This window comes from Salpingoeca rosetta, assembly GCF_000188695.1.
Source record: "Salpingoeca rosetta unplaced genomic scaffold supercont1.36, whole genome shotgun sequence".
NCBI classification, from domain to species: Eukaryota; class Choanoflagellata; order Craspedida; family Salpingoecidae; genus Salpingoeca; species Salpingoeca rosetta.
Window position 1 is genome coordinate 560,709 of NW_004754898.1, and position 20,017 is coordinate 580,725.

The 20,017-nt window shown below is 55.0% G+C and overlaps 5 protein-coding genes across 5 annotated transcripts in view; all 5 read left to right on the forward strand.

The window, feature by feature from the left end:
* The window catches only part of PTSG_10387 (H13 protein), a 4,107-nt gene extending 3,987 nt beyond the window's left edge, over positions 1-120 (forward strand). The window contains exon 12 of the mRNA XM_004988381.1: positions 1-120. This exon is cut by the window's left edge and continues 79 nt beyond it. The gene's annotated coding sequence lies outside the window, so the exon portion shown is untranslated.
* A 463-nt stretch (positions 121-583) lies between these two features.
* PTSG_10388 (uncharacterized protein) lies at positions 584-4,330 on the forward strand (the record flags this gene model as incomplete). The annotated part of the gene is made up of 8 exons (XM_004988382.1): positions 584-661; positions 2,009-2,101; positions 2,384-2,443; positions 2,683-2,796; positions 3,043-3,096; positions 3,395-3,451; positions 3,709-3,810; positions 4,092-4,330. The coding sequence occupies 8 exons, from the start codon at positions 584-586 to the stop codon at positions 4,185-4,187; spliced, it is 654 nt and encodes a 217-aa protein (XP_004988439.1). The 3' UTR covers positions 4,188-4,330.
* Positions 4,331-4,591: 261 nt separating this feature from the next.
* Positions 4,592-10,216, forward strand: PTSG_10389 (uncharacterized protein; the record flags this gene model as incomplete). The annotated part of the gene is made up of 17 exons (XM_004988383.1): positions 4,592-4,669; positions 4,940-5,026; positions 5,231-5,273; positions 5,514-5,584; positions 5,780-5,809; positions 6,011-6,082; positions 6,302-6,606; positions 6,797-6,851; positions 7,042-7,103; positions 7,433-7,564; positions 7,813-7,889; positions 8,278-8,402; positions 8,698-9,238; positions 9,278-9,348; positions 9,636-9,704; positions 9,842-9,886; positions 10,097-10,216. The coding sequence occupies 17 exons, from the start codon at positions 4,592-4,594 to the stop codon at positions 10,214-10,216; spliced, it is 1,983 nt and encodes a 660-aa protein (XP_004988440.1).
* Positions 10,217-10,593: 377 nt separating this feature from the next.
* PTSG_10390 (TKL protein kinase) lies at positions 10,594-15,609 on the forward strand (the record flags this gene model as incomplete). Its single annotated transcript, XM_004988384.1, has 3 exons — positions 10,594-14,498; positions 14,727-15,139; positions 15,431-15,609. The coding sequence occupies 3 exons, from the start codon at positions 10,594-10,596 to the stop codon at positions 15,541-15,543; spliced, it is 4,431 nt and encodes a 1,476-aa protein (XP_004988441.1). The 3' UTR covers positions 15,544-15,609.
* A 695-nt stretch (positions 15,610-16,304) lies between these two features.
* On the forward strand, positions 16,305-19,711 carry PTSG_10391 (heterotrimeric G protein beta subunit 1). Its single transcript, XM_004988385.1, has 7 exons — positions 16,305-16,663; positions 17,007-17,180; positions 17,340-17,505; positions 17,699-17,992; positions 18,229-18,313; positions 18,547-18,692; positions 19,039-19,711. The coding sequence occupies exons 1-7, from the start codon at positions 16,568-16,570 to the stop codon at positions 19,104-19,106; spliced, it is 1,029 nt and encodes a 342-aa protein (XP_004988442.1). The 5' UTR covers positions 16,305-16,567; the 3' UTR covers positions 19,107-19,711.
* The last annotated feature ends 306 nt before the right edge of the window (positions 19,712-20,017 follow it).

Consider the following 20,017-nt stretch of genomic DNA (forward strand, 5'->3'; position numbering starts at 1 on the left):
CACACGCTCACATGCACACATGCACACGTGCACACTTGGTGATGATGCTTCCACAGTGCTTGCTTGCTTGATGGCGTAAACGCTTTGCCTTTGAGGTGAGTAAAGAGAGCATGCGGCACACGTAGGCAGAGAGTGTGTGAGCGCGCACGCACGCGGCAGCCAAGCGAGCATTCAACAAGCGATCACAACCACACACGCGCGCACATGAACAACATAACTCGTTTCATTTCTCGCAATCGCAAAACAAAGGCAGCAGCTTTGGAAAGAAAGAAGACGAGAAAAAAAAAGCGAAGAAAGAAGAAGAAGAGGAGAAAGGACAGGTGGGAAGGCATCAGCAACGCTTATGGCACACGTGCACGCTGATGCGCTGGTGCTGTGATGTCGTGATGTGACAACACTCCCCACGTTGCGATTCTTACTTGCGTGATCTCCCTTCTCTCCATCTCTTTCCTCTCTTCCGCCTATCGCCATCTCCTTCTACTTCCTCGCATTGCTTCTTGCTTGGGTCTGACGCTGGCTCACCCTGTGCTCCCTGTTGACACGTGCGTTGTGTTACCCAGCAAGCTGCTCATCGCCAGCAAAGATGAGTTCGGATGAAGGTTCTCCAAAGCCGGCGTCATCCACGACGCTGCACGCCATCAAGGAGTTTGTCGCAGGATCGGTACGTATCTGTGCCTACGTGCGTGTGTGTATGTCTTTGTGTGTGTATACGTGCGTGCGTGTGTGTATGTCTGTGTGTGTGTATGTGTGCGTGTGTATGTCTGTGTGTGTACATGTGTGTATGTGCACATGTGTGTGTGTCTGCCTGTGTGTGTGTGTGTGTATGTGTGATCTGTATGTCTGCATCTTCTCTCCTCCTTTGCCATCCCCATCCTCCCTCACCAACAAACACAAACACACACACACACACACACACACACACACACACACACACACACACACACACACACACACACACACACACACACACACACACACACACACACACACACACACACACCTAAATACAAATCATCAGATTTGCCCTCAGATTGTGCAGCAGTCCTTTTGACGTAACATAATGCTTACACAAGAAACTAGACGAAATTGGCTCGCCCGTGATGTGAAGTGTGCAAGATTGTGGTGTGTGAGCGTTTTGGTGCACGGGTGCTTCTTTGCTGTGTCAAACTTTCTTCTTCCCCCCCCCCCTCACTCTACATGGCTAGCGCGTTTGAACAGAGATGGTGAACGGCCTCTCCAAAAATATTCATCCATATAGTCCTCGCTGGTCAACTTGGTCCCAGTAAAAAACGCTCACTGTGCAAACGCTCTTCCAAGTCTGACTCGGGAAGCCGCGCCCTTCTAGATGAACTGGAGGCTGGTTGCAACCTAGGGCTAGCACGGTAGTTGTGAGTCTGAATACAGCGGTAGGCCTAATTCGAGGGAAGGTGGCTCAGGTAGAGCCTAGCGGTGCGTCATACGACCTACTGCATTAGCCACAAAGTCTCGATACAATTGTGGGTACTCTATACAGTGTGCCTGTCCCAATAGCAAGCGCGTTCCCTAACGGCCCCAAGTCCTGGTCAGGGACCGAACCGTAATAATCTATGGAACAGGCCAGAAAGGGACTTAATAGCAGGGATCTTCCGAACCCCCAGAAGATCCATGCCTAATTCAAAATGTTAGATTACAGGCGGCTAATAGTTATAGATCAGAGAGGCGGAATGCATTCTCCTGGGAATCACCGTGTTACGCGGGCGTGTTATGTGTCCAGAGGCGTGCGTGTGTGTGTGTGTGTGTGTGTGTGTGTGTGTGTGTGTGTGTGTGTGTGTGTGTCGTGTGTGTGTGTGTGTGTGTGTGTGTGTGTGTGTGTGTGTGTGTGTGTGTGTGTGTGTGTGTGTGTGTGTGTGTGCACCACGGACCCTTCTTCTCCTTCATGACCACTCACCATCACCATCACCATCACCCTCACCCATCCCTCTCTTGGCACTGCCACCACCACCACCACCGCCACACCACCATCTTGCAGGGGCTGCCGCACTATGCGCTGTGCGGTTTCTCTGCCGGTATTGTCGTCTCTTTCGTCCTCTCTCCAATCGAACTCATCAAATGCCGCCTCCAGGTGCGCGCCTGTGTGTGTGTGTGTGTGTGTGTGTGTGTGTGTGTGTGTGTCTGTGTGTGTGTGTGTCTGTGTACGTGTCTGTGACGTCTGTGTGTGTCTGTGTCTGTGTCTGTGTCTGTGTCTTTGTCTGTGTGTGTGTCTGTGTCTGTGTCTGTGTCTGTGTCTGCGTCTGTGTGTGTCTGTGTGTCTGCGTGTTTTGGTTTTTGTGCTATGTACTTTCAACCTCACCCAAACCATCCACAACTTCCCCTCTGCCCACCCTTCTTCACAACCACACAACAGGTCCAGAACCTGAACGGGTCCGAGGGGCGATACAAAGGTCCAATCGACTGCCTCGTGAAGGTGCGCAGCTCTAGCAAGCAGCAGCCGCAGGATTGTGTGTGTGTGTGTGTGTGTGTCTGTTGTCACCGTTTGCTTGTTCGACACCATGCTCGTGACACTCTCCATCGCAGCTGACTGACTGGTTGAATGGTTGTGTTCTTTCCCGCGGTTTCGCGCTTGCCGCGTTTCTTGCTGTCTCATTGCTGTTCACGTATGCTGCTGTGTTGCTGCTGCTGTGTGACCTCGATGTGAACCATCAGGTGATGAAAGAGGAAGGTATCGTGCGCGGACTGTACAGGGGGAACCTCGCCACCATCCTCCGCGAAGCACCAGGAAACATGGCGTGGTTCTCAACCTACCACATCATGAGCAACGTGAGGCGCAGCTAATGCACGTTCGTGTGTGTGTGTGTGTGTGTGTGTTTGTATGTGTGTGTGTGTGTGTTTGTGTGTCTGTGTTTATGTGTGTGTGTGTGTGCGTGTCTGTGTGTGTGTGTGCATTGTGACTTGCTGTTGTCTGTCTCCCACTTTCGCATACTTGATACACCCACGCACGCACTCACACGCATGCGCACGCACGTGCCTCACCTCTACCACCGCCCCTGCCCATGCCGCTGCCAGAAAATGGTGCCCGAAGGAAAGACGCGTGATGATCTCTCCTGGTATCACAACGCGGTATGATACACACACACACACATACACGCACGCACGCACACACGCCCGTGTGGATGAGCACAATCGTTCTTCTTCGTGTGCATGTGCCTCACATACACACACACGCACGCACACACACACACACACGCACACGCACACGCACACACACGCACACACACACACACGCACACGCACACACACACACACACGCACACACACACAATCCTCAATTCAAGTGCGTGTCTTCTCAGCCTCACTCGCTTTCCTCCCTCCGCTCCCCTTTTTATCGCCACCACCAACTGGCTGTCGTTGGTCACAGCTGGCGGGCGGCTTCAGCGGCATGGCATACTGGACGGCGTTCTACCCTGCAGACACCGTACGTGCATCCCTCTACTCGATGCTGTCGCTGTGTGTTGCAAAAGCGATGGTGATGGGCAGTACGCACGTGACTTGGCGTGTACTTGACCTTCCCGCTCGCACTCACACTCACACCTTCACACACACCTTCATACCTTCAAACGCACCTTCACACACACACACACACACACACACACACACACACACACACACACACACACGCACGCACACGCACACACAAACACACACACAAATATCGTGGACCGGTGACGACAGGTGAAGACGCTGCAGCAGAGCAGCCCCGCTTACGAGGGACAGAACTTCACCACCGTCTTCCGAAACGTCTACAACAGCCAGGGATTCCGCGGCCTGTACAAGGTACCCTTGCGCGTGCAATTGTGTGTGTGTGTGTGTGTGTGTGTGTGTGTGTGTGTGTGTCTGTGTCTGTGTCTGTGTCTGTGTGTCTATGTGTCTGTGTCTGTGTCTGTGTCTGTGTGTGTTATTTATGTGCGTTGTTTGCAGCACTGCCAGTTGCATACAACACAACACAACACAACACAACACAACACAACACAACACAACACAACACAACACAACACAACACAACACAACACAGCACACTCACACACTCTCTCTTTCCTCCTCATCCTCCATTTTAGGGCTGGGGCCTGACTGTGGCACGTGCAATGCCGTCGAACGCCGTCCTGTTCATGGCATACGAGCTCATGAACAAGCTTGTTCGCCAGAGCACCTAAGCAACAGCACCAACACACACCAAACACCACAAACACAACAAACACCAACCAAACACCACAAACAACACGACTTTTGTTCAGGTTCGATTTCTTGTTGAAATCTTCACTAGTTTTCCAATACTCCAATACAACTGAATTCAGACTTTCCGTTTCTCCCATTTGCCACAAGAAGCGAAGACAAAAAGGAGAGCACACACACACGCGCACACACACACACACACACACACACACACACACACACACACACACACACACACACACACACACACACACACACACACACACACACACACACACACACACACACGCACACACACACGCACACACACATCAGTGGCTGCTTCTTCTCTACCCCCCCCCCCAACTCCCTTCCGCTTGACGGTCTTGACGGAGTGACAAGCATTATGGCTGAGGCCAACAGCAATGGCGACGCTGCCCACGGCGGCGAAGACTTTTACGCTCTGCTCAACGTGTCGCGTGATGTGAGTGTGCATGTGTGATGTGTGTGTGTGTGTGTGATGTGTGTGATTCTGTGATGTGACGATGGTGGATGGTGGTGATCATGCTGGTGGCGACGGTGTTCTTGTGGAGTGGTGGTGTGTGGAGTGTGACATATCGCTGGCGAACCTCCACCTAACCAGCGCACCTTCCGCACCTGGCATTGGTCTCACTCCGTTCCCCTAACCCCTTTCTCCTGACCCCTTTCTCCTCACCACTCACCCCTCTTGTTTTTTTCACTTTGCGACAAACAGGCACGTGTTGAGGAAATCCGCAGCGCGTACCGGCAGATGTGCATGCTGTACCACCCCGACAAGCACACGGACCCAGCCAAGCAAGAGGTCATTCCGCGCAAAAGCGGGGCGCTTTAAACCATGCTTGCCTTGAACTCTGTGCACTTGACCTCGGCTCTGTGTGCACTCGTTTCATTGAGTTGGTTGGTTGGCTGCTTGTGTCGATTGCTCACTTCACATTCCTACCTGCCGCATGTTGTGGCGGGTGCAAATCTCTGCCTTGTCGCTGCGTGCTTCTTTCTCTGCCAACAGCTGGCCCGCGAGATGTTTCCCAGAATACAGCGCGCCTACGAAGGTGGGATGCACAACGTGCCATCGTTGTGCGGTGCCAGAGCACAGCTTATTCATCGTCCTGGCTTCATTGCCCTGGCTTCCCTTGTTGCACTCACGTTGCTCTCACATTTGCCCCGCATTGTCCCCACATTATCATCATGACCTCGCACTCACCTTGTTCCACCCTCGCTGCAACTCACCCCCCCCCCTCATTATGTTCCTCTTCTTCCCGCCTTTTTTCGTTCCCTTTGTGCTGCTGCAGTGCTGTCTGACGAGCAGCAGCGTGCCGTGTACGACATCTACGGAGAATCGGGCCTCACCGCCGGCACCGAGGTGCGTGCACGCACATGCGTGCATCTTGTGCATGTATGGCATGCTGTGTGTTGCCGTAGGTGTGTCGTGGTGCAACAAGTCTACTGCATGGCATGTGTTGCGTGCTGGTAACTGATGCCCACATTCGCATGTGCTGCTTCTCGTGTATCGTTCTGTTGCTCTGCATGAACTGCGTGTGGTGCTTTTCCTTCACAGCTTGCGCCCTACTACAACACCGTGGCCGAGGTGAGCACATGTGTGTGTGTGTGTGTGTGTGCGCGCGCGCGCGTGTGTGTGCGTGTGCTCGATGTGTGTGTGTGTGTGTGTGTGTGTGCGCGCGCGCGCGTGTGTGCGTGTGCTTGATGTGTGTGTGTGTGTGTGTGTGTGTGTGTGTGTGCTCAGAGTGCGCTCACCGCCTACCACTGCGCGTGCGTGTGTATTCCCCAGTTGAAAGCGGAGTACGAGATGGTGCAACGCAAGCGCGAACAAGAACAACTACTGGCCATGACCGCCCCAAAGGTGACCACGCTTCACAAATCATATACATGCTTCACGCGCATGCTCGTAACGTTGTTTGTGTGTGTGTGTGTATGTGTGTGGGCGTGTGTGTGTGTTTACATTAGAGAGTGTGTGTGTGTGTTGTGCGATGGCTCTGCTTGCACTGCTTTTGCCGCGTGTGTTGACTCACTGCTTCGTATCTGCATCACCATCACCGTGCGTGCGTGCGTGTGTGTTCAGGGGATGATTTCGCTGAACATTGACGCAACAGAGTGGTTCAACCCGCGAAAGTACGACGACGAAGACGACGATGAGGTGGATGATGACGGCAGCAGCAGCAGCAGCACTTGGTACCGCGATGATGGTGACGATGTTGATGGTGATGAAGATGACGATACACATGATGATGACGAAGATGGTGGTGATGGCGGCGTGTCTGCCACATCATACCGCTTCGCTGATGATGATGACGATGAGGAGGAGGATGTGGATGACTTTGATGATTTCGACGACGAGGAATATTTTGACGACGACCTCACACTCAGGTATGTTATCTGCGGTGGGCGTGTGTGTACGAGTGGGTGGGCAGGTGCGACAACACGCTCAGTTTTCCATGTCGTCATGTAGACATCAACACCACATACACACATACACACACATGCACAAATGCACGCGTGCACACGTGCTCATTCGTGTCGTCCTTTGTTGTTGTTGTTTCACTTCACTGCACACCAGCCGCATCTTCTCGGGCATTTACGTCTCCGGCATGAAGTTTGAGCAGAGCGTGCAGGTGTGTGCATACGCAGCCGTCTATGTGTGTGTGTGTGTGTGTGTGTGTGTGTGTGTGTGTGCGTGTGCGTGTGTATATGTGTGTGTGTGCAGTTTGCAGTGTAGAGTTCCACGACTGATGCAGCTCACAGCATCCGTTATCACCCCATCACGCCGTCCTGCTCCCTCCGCCCTGCTGCCACCACCGCCAGACGCGCCCCACGTCCTCTGACACAATCACCCTCAACGGGACACTCAGCACACAGTTCACCAAGTACGTGCCTGTTGTGTGGCTGTGCCTGTGGTGTGGTTGTCCTGTGTTGTGCCTGTGGTGTGGTTGGGTTGGGTTGTTGTGCCTGTGGTGTTGTTGTGCCTGTGGTGTGGTTGTGCTGTGCTGTGCTGTGTTGTGTTGTGTTGTGTTGTGTTGTGTTGTGTTGTTTGCGTGCTTCTTTCATCCTTTTGGTGCTGCCCCGACCTTTTGTGTCAACTTCTTCTGATTCCTTGCCATGAAGAAGTATGACCCTTACTCGCCACACTTGCTGCAACACCAACCATCATGATCAACAACAACAACAACCCGTCCTTCCGCCCATGTGTGTGCAGGGGCACAGGGCAGGTGTCTGGCACGTGGACGCATCAGCTGTCGCCGTCGGTCTCGACCGAGACGACGCTCGCTGTCGGCAGCCACCGCCTCCTCCGCTGCAAAGTCCAGCAGTCCCTCCAGCACGGCAGGGGGTGCGTACACGCGTATGCGTGTGTGTGTGTGTGTGTGTGTGTGTGTGTGTGTGTGTGTGTGTGTGTGTGTGTGTGTGTGTGTGTGTGTGTGTGTGTGTGTGTCTGCGTACCCCGAGCCGTCGTGTAGCTTTGGCGCTCACACCATCGTCTCATACACAAAATTCACACACTCGCACCCACTCACATACACGCATGCGCGCTTGCTCCACCCCTCTTCCCCCTCAAACCACCACCATCACCACCATCAGGCTCGCGTTTGCAGATGTGATGGCGACACACATGAACTACCGCGGGCGGTCTCTGATTGGCGTGGGCGCTTCCATTGGTGAGCTGCCACGCAATCCGCGTGCCGGTGTGCTCGCATTGGCTGTGGGGATGCACGAATGTTCTCATTGGTCATCGTGCCTGACGCAGAGTGTGCACAAGCGGAACCAATCACTCGCTCACTCGCTCACTCACTCACTCACTTCACTCACTTCACTCACTCACTCACTCGCTCACTCACTCACTTCACTCACTTCACTCACTCACTCACTCACTCACTCACTCACTCACTCACTCACTCACTCACTCACTCACTCACTCACTCACACACACACACTCACTCGCACACTCACTCACTCACTCACTCACTCACTCACTCACTCACTCACTCCCTCACTCACTCCCTCACTCCCTGCCACCATCATCCCTCCTCCTCCCCCCTTCCCAAGGATTGCTGCGGTCGCTGACGGATCGGGTGCAAGGCCTGCTGCACTGGAAGGTTGGCCTGGACTCGAGCATGACCACCTCCTTCATGTACAACCACGCCGCCGCCTCCCACTCCCTCGCATGCAAGGTGCGCACTTTGAACCTGTGCCGTGATCACCCGTACCATGATGAGTTGTACAGTGCCCTTGCTTGCCGTGTTTGATCCGAATCTGACCTTCTGCCCTTGGTACCGGATGGATGATTGCGCCTGCCTTTTCCATGCAAAGCGTTCGCGTGCTTGCTGTTACTGACTGCGGTCGACTGCTTTCGCCCCTTTTTATGACTCCGCTCACACGACGCGTTCACCCACAACAAACACACACACATAAAACAACACAACCCCCCCCCCCTTCAACGCACACACACACACACACTGCCTGCAGCTGTCTGCGCGCACGCCGTCGCTGAGTGTGCAGTCTGCGTTCCCGCTGACAGATGACCTGCGCCTCAAGCTCACCGCCACCGCCACCCTCGACGACGTGTCGGTGGGATATGGCCTGGAGCGACAGCTCACCGACCACACCAAGCTTGGGCTGGGCCTGTACAGCAGCCGCGCCGAGGGCGTGTCTGTCCGCGTCAAGTTTGTCACCATGCGCCAGGCGTATGTGCTGCCCATCCAGCTGTCGGACGAACTGTCCACCTCCGCCGTGGTGTACGGGACGCTCTTCCCGCTCATCACCTACGCAGCTGTGCGGCAGCTTGTGATTGTGCCGTGGCTGCGCTCCCTGGAGCGGCGGGAGCTGGCCGAGAAGCGTCGCCGCAATGCCGTGCTGGTTGAACGGCAGCGGCAGCAGGCCAAGGCAGCCGTCGTGCTCATGCAGGAGACGGTGCAGCGCAAGATTGAGAGCGAGGAGCGTGTGCAGGGGCTCATCATCGTGCAGGCGTGGTACGGCAGGCTCGTGGGGGACGCCAGTCGAGGTACAGGTACAGCAGCATCATCATCATCATCGTCATCGTCGTCAGCGGCGGCGTCGTTCTTCGGTCTGTCATCCTATTCCTCGTCGTCAACGGAAGAAGAGGACCAGGACCTCGTGGTACGTGTGTGTGGGGGGGGGGTGTAGTCTGTGTATTATGTGTGTGTTGGGGGGTTAGTGTGTGTGTGTGTGTGTGTGTGTGTGTGTGTGTTAGTGGGTGTGTGTGTGTGTTAGTGGGTGTGTGTGTGTGTGTGTGTGTGTGTTAGTGGGTGTGTGTGTGTGTGGTCGTGTGGTCGTGGGTGGGTGTCAATGCTGGTCATGAGAGGTTGTCAACACTTTGCCCGTCCCCAACCCATCACCCTCGTCACCCTCGTGTTGCCACCACCACCACCAAAAATACACAACAGGTGGACGTGACTGTGCCGTTGCAGTGCTTGGTGAAGGACTCCAAGCTGATACTCCAAGCGTCCTCGAAGGTAATCCATTTCGGGTTGTCTTGAAACCACATGCTACATGCCCTGTCCACCCTCTTTTCAGCTGCCCTCTTACATCATCACGGTGCTAACTTGGCACTGTCCTTGTATCTATCTCGCCGTTGTCTCGCTCCGTGTAGGCGAGCCTGGTTGGCTTCTACGACCCGTGCTTGGATGAGCCAAAGGTGAGGAACTTGCGCACAACTCGCCACACATGCCACGAATGCTCTTCCCATCACGACAGCGGAACACACACATACACACACACACGCATACACACACATACATACACACACGCACGCACTAATGGTCCACTTCCTCGCACTCTGCCTTTCATTCACGCGTGCACGCACACACACACACACATGCCTGGGCACAACAACCGCCAACGGCAGCAATTGCGCGTGGTGTATCGCTTCCACAATGCGCTGCACGAGGTGACTGTCAACGACGACGAGGAACTCAGGATCCCCAAGCGGTCGCACAAGAAGCAGCAGCAACAACAACAACAATAAGCCAAGCAAGCAAGCTGGAGTGAACGAGCGAGGGCAGTGCTGTGCTCTGTATGTCATGTGTGTGTGTGTCAGGTGTGTGTGTGTGTGTGTGTCATGTGTGTGTGTGTTTGGCGTGAATGTCTCCCGAACAATCACCATCTTGTGCAATTGCAACAAAAATACACGTTGATAAGTTTCGGCATGGGAATTTCTCAGGCACAAAACGCACAAACAAAACAACCACAGCAGACACAACAAGCAAGAAGGAAGCAGCAAGCGATCGCCAGAAACACAACACCCAGCCACCGCCTTCTGTCCTCATCGCGTCTGCCACCCTCAAGCCCCTAAGCCCAAGCCCTCACCTACTGGCGCAGCGGCTTGTCGACCGCGAAGGAGGAATGGCAGGCACAGCACTAGCCGTCGTTGCGCTGCTGGTGCTGGCGTGCATCAGCAGCGCAGCAGCAACAACGACAGCAACGCAAGACGAAATACTCCATTTTGGGTTTGTTGACGCAACACCCCACGAGGGCAACCACAACCACCACCACCACCGCCACGACAACAACACTCACGGCAGCAACAACAACACTGCCAACTACGGCAATGGTTTGACGGGCAGTGACGCGTTGTTAGCTCTTCCACAGTGTGCCGGCGAAGACGCCGCACACTCTCTGCCTCTGGGTTGCCCGGATCATCAAGCCTTTTGCTCATCGGCCGTGCGCCGCGTTTTGGCATCTATGGCAAGCATCGATGCCTTGCTTGCACGCACGCAGGAACGGCCCTTTGGAGATGCGGGAGGCGAAGGGGCGCACGACCACCTGCGCGGTGGGGCAGAGGCGTTGAGGCTCACACAGCACGTGCTGCGCGAGCTGCACGGCGACTTTCCGCTCCTTCGCTCCATCCTGACACAGTTTTGTCCGGACATCAGGAACACGCGTCCTTCCATGCGTCCTGAAAAGTCAAACAAGCAACCAAGACCTGCATCAAGTCCAGCAAGCGCGTCAGCGCTTCCTGCTGCTGAGCCCATCGTGGACATGCAGATGGACACAACAGTGCCCAAGACCCGCGATACAAACCAAGACGCAGCGGTGCTCAGCCAGGGCTATGATGTCGCTTCACGCATGCCGCGACTGCGCCCACGCCGCGAAGATCCCGACAATGAGAAGCCTCGCCACAACGCAACAATCGCCACATGCAGCCTGCAAGACTTGGTGGACGGCGCATGCAATTCAGCCCGCCAATCCGCAACCTTTAGCATTTTTTTCAGGGGCTTCTTGTTCGACCCACTAGATGGAGACACCCAGGCAGCGAACAACGTGTTGCATGTCAGCAACAATGTGAAGCCAACGAGGCTGCGCCTTCATGGTACCATCCCTGAGGACCATTTGCGACTGGTGATTGACAAAGGAGCATGGAACTACGTAACAGAAGTCATTGTCCAAGGCTGGCAGCCTGGCGAGTTTGACCTGGGACTCTTGCGCGGGCTGCCGCTCCTCACACACGTGCAAATCTTGGACAGCGAGCTCGTGGGCGTGCAGTTGTCCTCCACAGGTGACGCCGGTGACAACAATGAGCTGGTTGCTCTAGAGAAACGGCTCGTCCTCCTCAACTTGACGAGCAACAGCCTGACCAACTTGCATCCGGGGCTCTTTGCCAACATGGAAAACCTAATGCATCTGTGGCTCAACGACAATCAAGTTACCGCGCTGGATGAGAACGTGTTTGAAAAGCTGTCAACCCTCCAGACGCTGTCGCTTCGAAACAACCGCATCTCCGAGATTGACGACAAGGCATTCACAGGACTGACCAACTTGCAGCGCCTCGGGCTTGGGTACAATGCCCTGTCATCGCTAAAAGAGGACGTGTTTGAGCCACTCACGTCGCTGCAGGCACTCTTCCTGGAGAACAACCCCATTGAGCGACTCAAGTCGGAAACCTTCAAGAAGCTCTCCAATCTCCTTCGCCTTGAGCTCACCTTCTCGCCGCTCAACGTGCTCAGCGATGAGCTCTTCAAGTACACGACGCGGCTGCAGCAGTTGATACTGCGGCAGAACCGGTTCGAGACCCTACCCGAGGATGTCTTCCATCCTCTCACCAACTTGGAAACGCTCGACCTGTCGCACAACAGGCTGACGTTCATTACACAGAGCCACTTCAAACACCAGGCCAAGCTCACGCACCTCTTGCTGCTGGGCAACAGAATCACAACCATCGCATTCAAGGCGTTTGGTCAGCTCACGAGCCTGAAACGCCTCGACCTTCAACACAACGACCTCACCCTCGTTGACGCAGTTTGGTTCGATCGTGAGAGCGCGCAACACATTGAAGAGTTGGAGTTGAGCTCCAACAAGCTGACCCAGTTCCCGCCAGACCTACTCGACATGCTTGATGGGCTGAGGGTACTGTCCATTGCCAAGAACAAGTTGACAAAGTTTGTTCCACCACTGGTGGCGGGCCGCACCTTTGGACTGAGGCACCTGCGCCTCAGTGACAACCCACTCGACACCTTTCCCTCCCTGGGCAGCTTTCCCCAGCTGCGGGAGCTGGAAGCAAACAACCACATGATCCCCCAGGTCAACGTCACGCCTGTGCTCAATGTCACCAGCTTGCGCGCGCTGGAAGTGGCGGCGCACCCGCACAACAAAGGCGTGCGCTTAATCGTGGAGGAAAGTGCGCTGAAGGAGCTGATGTCAGAGACAGGCAAGCCACTGCTGGAGAACCTGCGGCACCTCGACCTGCGCAACGTTGACATCACAGCAGCCCTGAAGCTGCCACTCAGCCACCTCCAACTGACACACCTCCGCCTGGGCTGGGAGGGAATGGCAGAGACCACGTTTCCTGCCAGCAATATCTGCGAGTTGCTTGGACAACATGTGGAGGAGATTGAGTTGACGGGCACCCATTACACGGACTTGGAAATGTGCGAGAACAAGACGTTTAGCTCCATCTTGCTGACAGAGAACAAGCTGTTGCGCACTGTCACAGTGCGCGCCCACCTGCGGCAGCTCAACCTCTCCGGCTGCAGTGATCTGCACGACTTGTTCCTGCCATCTGCGGAGTTGCTTGACATCAGCGGCACACGGCTGCACCCAGACCCTGGCCTGTGCAATGGCTGGGGCCGCAGCATGCTGTTTGCCCGCAACTGGAAGAATGAGCACGTGCAGCAGAACCAGGCGACGCTGCGGCTCCTGCTGGCCCGCTGCCTGCAGACAGTTGATTTGATTGACCTTGGCGCCAACGACTGGTTGGACGAGCCAGACAAGGTGAAGGACGTTGTGTCACCGCTGACAGTGCTCTCAAAGCGCCCCGTGTTCACGGAGAACGGTGTGCAGCTCCGCAGCCGCGAGACCATGCCGGTGTTCCTGCTGGAGAACACGCCCATTGCGTGCGGCCTGCACGTGAGCAACGCGCGCGTGTCGTTGAGCAGGGAGCCACAGAATGACGATGACGACAACGACAACGACAACAACAATGACGACCAGCAGTCCACACGCGTGGCCTACACCTTCCAATGCTCGTGCGCTGGTGGCTATCACAAGGGCAACAACAATCGATGCGTGCGAGATAACCGAGACCAGTACCTGCTGTTGTTTGGTGCCCTGTTCGGGGTGCTGGTGGTGCAAGCGGTGGTGTTTGTTGTCGTGCGGTATGTGCGCCGACATCGACAGCTGGTGCAGGACCACACGCTGAAGACGCAGCTGCTGGTGGAGCGAGACGAGGAGGTGCTGGCGCTGAAGAAGGCGTGGGAGATTGGCTACAACGAACTGCGCTCCCTCACACACATCTCCACGGGTGCGTTTGGTACGGTGTACAAGGCGGAGTGGGACACGGTGACGGTGGCGGTGAAGGTGATGCAGCAAGGGGTGAGCATATTTGATGACAACTCGCAGCATGAGTTTGAGAAGGAGGTGGAGTTCCTGCAGCGGACACGGCACCCGCACGTGGTGCGGTTCTTTGGCGCGGGCACACACCCCAACGGCAGCCCGTTCCTCGTGCTGGAGTTTGTGGCGATGGGTTCCCTGAAGCAGCTGCTGTTTGACCGCGGGCTTGAGGCTGTGCTGCAAGAGCACTTGCGTGAGCGAGAGCGGGCCAACGCCGCGGAGGGCAGCGAGCAAGGCGGGGGTCGCAGCAACCGCACGTATACGACGGTTGATGTGGGCGAGAGCGTGATGGTGACGGAAAGGCCCACCTCCACCGTCGACATGCCGGAATTGCCGCTCTCCTCCTGGGGTCTCAGACAGCGGCTGGCGCGTGATGTGGCTTGTGGCATGGCCTTTATCCACAGCCTCGACCAAGTGCACAGGTGTGTGTGTGTGTGTGTGTGTGTGTGTGTGTGTGTGTGTGTTTGAGAGGGGGGGTTGGGGAGCGGTTGTATCTCGTTTGTTTCTTGTGTTCCATTGAGTTGTGTGGTACATGTTTGTTTCTCTCGTTGCCCCGCAAGTCACCCACACATTCATTCACACACACACACACGCACACACACACACACACACATACACACACATACACACACACACGCACACATCCGCAGGGATTTGAAGAGCGGCAACGTGCTGGTGTCTGCGCATTTGCGTGCGAAAATCTCGGATTTCGGATCTATTCGCCAGAAGCTGGCGACCGGCGCACGGCACACAGCCGGCACGAATGTGGACGGGAAAGCTGACGAGAACAGCATCAAGTACTCACGCACGCTCGGCGCCACCACCATGCACCTAACCATGACAGCTGGCGTGGGCACACCCATGTACATGGCGCCGGAGGCCCTGTATGGGCACGAGTACGGCCTCAAAGCGGACGTGTTCAGCTTTGGCGTGCTGCTGTGGGAGATTGCCTGCGTGCAGCACCCCGACATCATCTCGCAGGAGTATGGCGACTCGTTTGACGGACCCCTCTTCCCCACCCTCAAACAACTCCTCGAAGACGGCAAGCGCCTCAAGTTCTCAGGTGTGTATGTTGATGTGTGTGTGTGTGTGTGTGAACGTGTGTGTGCGTGTGCGTGTGTGTGTGTACGTATGTGCGTGTGTGTGAACGTGTGTGTGTGTGTGTGTGTGTGTGTGAACGTGTGTGAACGTGTGTGAACGTGTGTGAACGTGCGTGTGTGAGTGAATACTGTTTCCCTTCAATCGTACAACTACCTGAGTGATTGTCGAGCTGTGACGACCATCAGTGACTTCAGTCGCTCCAGCAGTGTGCGCTCTTGCTCACCCACCAGTTACGTTTTCGACACCTTCTCAGATGAGGCTGCAAGTCAGACGCCAACCTGGTACCGTGCACTCACGTACAAGTGCATGGCCCAAGATCCAGACGGCCGCCCTTCCTTCAAGCAACTGAAGACCAACCTCATGTAGTCTGCTGGCTGTTGTTTAAGTTGTTATTGTTGTTGTTGTTAAGTTGTTGTTGTTGTTGTTGTTGTTGTTGTTGTTGTTGTTGTTGTTGTTGTTGTTGTTGTTGCAGACTTGCAGAGCTGCTGCCTGTGGTCCTTCCCCCTGTTGCCGCTGCCGTTGAAAGTAGCATGCTTGCGTTGACCTTGTTCTGTTCTCTTGTCTCCAACAGACCAGCCCTTGCCGCCCCCCCCCACTCGCCCGCTCTGTGTGTGACATTGTTGTCTTGTGGCTGCTCGCTTCTGTTGCCTTGTTGCCTTTGGCAGCCCGTAGAACTCATTTCCTCTTCACCCATGGTTTTAGAACGTTTACATTAGTTTGTACCCTCCTACTCCTAACCAACCCTCTGTTCCGTTGGCATGCAGCGTGCAGTGGTCTGGTCTGGTTGCGAAGGAGTGTTCTAGTGTAGTAGTGTTTGACATTCCCCTTTCCGTTCCTTGTCATTAGAGCCTACCACTGTGAAACGTGCGTTGTGTGCGTCGTGTGCGACGTGACGTGGGAGTGCTAGAGCAGGAGAGAGGGTGTGTGTGTGTGTGTGTGTGTGTGTGTGGGTACGTGTGTGTGTACGTGCATGGGTGGGAGAAGAGAGAGAGAGAGAGAGACTGAGAGAGACTGAGAGAGAGAGACCAACACAAGAACACACACACACACTGCGCAGGCAACGGTTGTTTGTGGCATCTTTCGTAAATAATCGGCACAGCGGTGAAAAAAATACAAAAAAATAAATCCAACCAACTGCTCGCTTGCTTGCTTGTTGTCGTTGGCTGAAAAGGAGGAACAAGAGATACACACCCACTCACTCGCCAACACAACCTCCCCTTGCCACCGCAACGCACAACACACAACGCACGACGCTGAAGGAGACTTCGCTCGGTTTGTTTGTGGACACACCCTCCCGACCTGCGCTCCACTGGCTATCACAGCAACGGCATCGTCATCTCCGGAGCCACACAGGCAGACAGACAGACAAACAGACAGACAAACAACAGCCATGAGCAAGTTGGATGCGTTGAGAGCAGAGCACGAGTCGCTCCTGGCTCGCCTCACAGAACGCCGCCGCGCTGTCCGCGACACAGACCTGCAACAGGTGAGAAGAGAAAAGGGATATAGCACCGTGTGTCATGTGTTTGTGTATGTGTGTGTGTCATGTTTGTGTGTATGTGCGTGTGTGTGCGTGCGTGGGGGAGGGGAGACGTGGAATTAATTGTTGGGTGTGGGTGGGTATGTCTCTGTGTGTACGATTTGTGGCTTGTATCGGTGTGGAATTTGTTTGTGTTCGTGCAGTCTGTCGTGAACACCACTGTATTCGCTCCTCGCTCGCACCACAAAACAACACAACATCGCCACACATACATACATACACACACGTGCACACACACACACACACACACACACACACACACAAAATGGCGTGTACATCCTGCGATCAGGTTGCCCTTGGCGTTGACTCGCTTGGAATGCAGTATTCACTGCGCCCGCGCCGCGTGCTCCGGGGCCACTTTGGCAAGATTTACTCCGTGCACTGGGCATCAGACTCACAGCACCTTGTCAGCGCATCGCAAGACGGCAAGCTCATCGTGTGGGACGCCTACAACAACGCAAAGGTGCGTCAATGTTCTTGTTCTTGCTCTTGTTCTTGTTCTTGTGCGCGTGCATGGACATGGGTGATGTGCTGGTGGTGTGACACGTTTGCAACGTTTCACGTATCATTGCCTCCCTCACCACGCCCAACGACAACACGCTGCATGCGTCCCTTTTAAAAGGTGTTTGCCATCCCACTTCGGTCCAACTGGGTGATGACGTGCGCATATTCCCCGTCTGGGTTCTACGTGGCCTCTGGCGGCCTTGACAGCCTGTGCACCGTCTTCAACCTCGAGAAGCAGGACGAGCAGAACGGCGCCGTGCACCAGGAGCTCGCATACCACACCGGTGCGTGGCTTGCTCCGCTACTACTGCTGCTGCTGCTGCTGCTGTTGTTGTTGTTGTTGTTGTTGTTGCGCATGTGTATGTGTATGTGTATGTGTATGTGTATGTGTGACTTCAACGATTTGTGTCAAATGAATGGTGCCCTTGCCCCTCCATCCCACATGAACCTCCCTCCCCCTCTGCCTCTCTATCGCAGGCTTCCTTTCCTGCTGCCGCTTCCTCAACGACCGGCAGATCCTGACGTCGTCCGGCGACAAGACGTGTGCGCTGTGGGACATTGAGCGGGCAAAGCCCATCACCGTCTTCACGGGCCACACGGGTGATGTCATGAGCCTCAGCCTGAGCCCGGACAAGCAGACGTTTGTGTCTGGTGCGTGCGACTCGACCGCCAAGCTGTGGGACATGCGTGATGGCAAGTGCAAGCAGACCTTCCACGGCCACGACGCCGACATCAACACCGTCGACTTCTTCCCAAGCGGATACGCATTTGGTGCGCGCAGACAAGGATGATGATGATGACATTTGTGTGGATGTGCGTGTGTTTGCTTTTGTGTTTGGGTGTATGTGTGTTTAATGCGTATGTGTGTGTGTGTGTGTGTTTGGGTGTGTGCAGAGAAAAAGCGTACTGTGCGCCCAATACTTTTTCTTTCGTTCGTTCCTTCGTTTGCCCCCCCCCCACCCTCGCCCTCACTGTGTGGCATGTTTACATGTGCGTGTTGCCTGCAGGCACTGGTTCGGACGACACGACGTGCCGCCTCTTTGACATTCGCGCCGACCAGGAGGTCAACGTCTTCTCCTCCGAGCGCGCAAAGTGAGGCGCGCGCTGCTGTGCGCGGTGTATGCATGTACACACTGCCACACACACACACAGTGGCTTTTACCACTCTCACCAGCATGACCCTGCTTCGTGCGTGCGTGTGTGTGTGTGTGTGTGTGTGTGTGTGTGTGTGTGTGTGTGTGTGTGTGTGTGTGTGTGTGTGTGTGTGTGTGTGTGTGTGTGTGTGTGTGTGTGTGTGTGTGTGTGTGTGTGTGTGTGTGCCACAGGGCGGGCGTGACCTCTGTTGCGTTTTCGAAGAGCGGGCGGCTGCTGTTTGCCGGCTATGACGACTTCAACTGCAACATCTGGGACACCCTGCGCGGCGAACACATTGGGGTCCTCGCCTCACACGAGAACCGTGTCTCATGCCTTGGTACGCTGCTGCAAGGGCGAGGCAGGGACGAAATGTGTGTGTGTGTGTGCGTGCGTGCGTGCGTGCGTGTGTGTGTGTGTGCGTGCGTGCGTGCGTGTGTGTGTGCGTTCAACAAGCATGTAGCTATTGTCTGTGGCTGTTTTGATTACTTATTCCATCCATCCATCCATCAATCCTTCCTTCCTTCCATCCCTCCTTCCATCCACCCTTCCTTCATGGGTGCAATGCTGCCTGTTTGTGTTCCACCACTTGTTTTGCACACCCCCCGTTCCTCACCCCCACCCCCCCCCCCTTTGCAATGCGTGTGCTCACGTGACCCCCCCCCATGCCATATCATGTCACTCAGGCGTATCGGACGATGGTGTTGCGCTGTGCACCGGCAGCTGGGATCAAACCCTCCGCATCTGGACCTAAGCCCTTCCCCCACACCCTTGAACACATACACACTCTCACTCACACACTCACACACTCACACACTCACACACACACACACACACTCACACACTCATGCACCCGTGCACTCACAAGCACAAGCACATACACACACACATCAATCGTATGCCCCCTTCCTCTTGTCGTCGTCAGTCGCTCTTGGATCTTCAGCTGCTCTCTGGCTCTCGTGCTGTTGTGTTTCTTTGTGCTTGTGTGGGCGCATTTCCTTCTTCGTCTCCTTTTGCTTCTGTTGTTGACTAAGAATGTGCTTTCGTTTCCAATCACTGTCTGCCTTTTTGGTTTTTGTGTGTGTGTGTGTGTATGTTTTGTGCAGTGTGTTGTCTATTTCCTGTGCACCCCACATGCACTCGATTCTCGTTTTGGGTTGTGTCCACTCGTTCTTCTCCCTTGACCTGTTCTTCGACCTGCTTGTTTTTTTCCTTTCCTCTCTCTCACTCTCACGCACGCACACACACTCACTCACACTCACGCACGTTGGCCGTTGCTTCTCTGTGTTCCTGTGATAGAAAGCGTGCGCGCATGCTCCTCGTTGTGCTCCTGTCGTTGTTGTAAAATGTGTACATCGATTGGTGCATTCATGGTTGCATGTTGAACACAGAGAGAGACAGAGACGTATGGAGGAAGCGAGAGAGTGGCACGCACACACGAACACACACACACACACACACACACACACACACACACACACACACACACACACACACACACACACACACACACACACACACACACACACACATGCACACACACGCATACACCGAATTCATGTGAAGATGTGGTGAATTTTCCAGGACCGTTTCTCGCTTCCTCCACGACCAACGTCGTCACACACATCCTCATCACCACGCGCACAAACGCGTGCACACACCCCT

Excerpts from the sequence above, each read along its gene's own strand:
- PTSG_10391 (XM_004988385.1), top strand. The coding sequence starts at position 16,568 with ATGAGCAAGTTGGATGCGTTGAGAGCAGAGCACGAGTCGCTCCTGGCT. Across the intron at positions 16,664-17,006 it reads GCGACACAGACCTGCAACAG|GTTGCCCTTGGCGTTGACTC; the intron begins GTGAGAAGAGAA and ends TCCTGCGATCAG. Across the intron at positions 17,506-17,698 it reads GGAGCTCGCATACCACACCG|GCTTCCTTTCCTGCTGCCGC; the intron begins GTGCGTGGCTTG and ends TCTCTATCGCAG.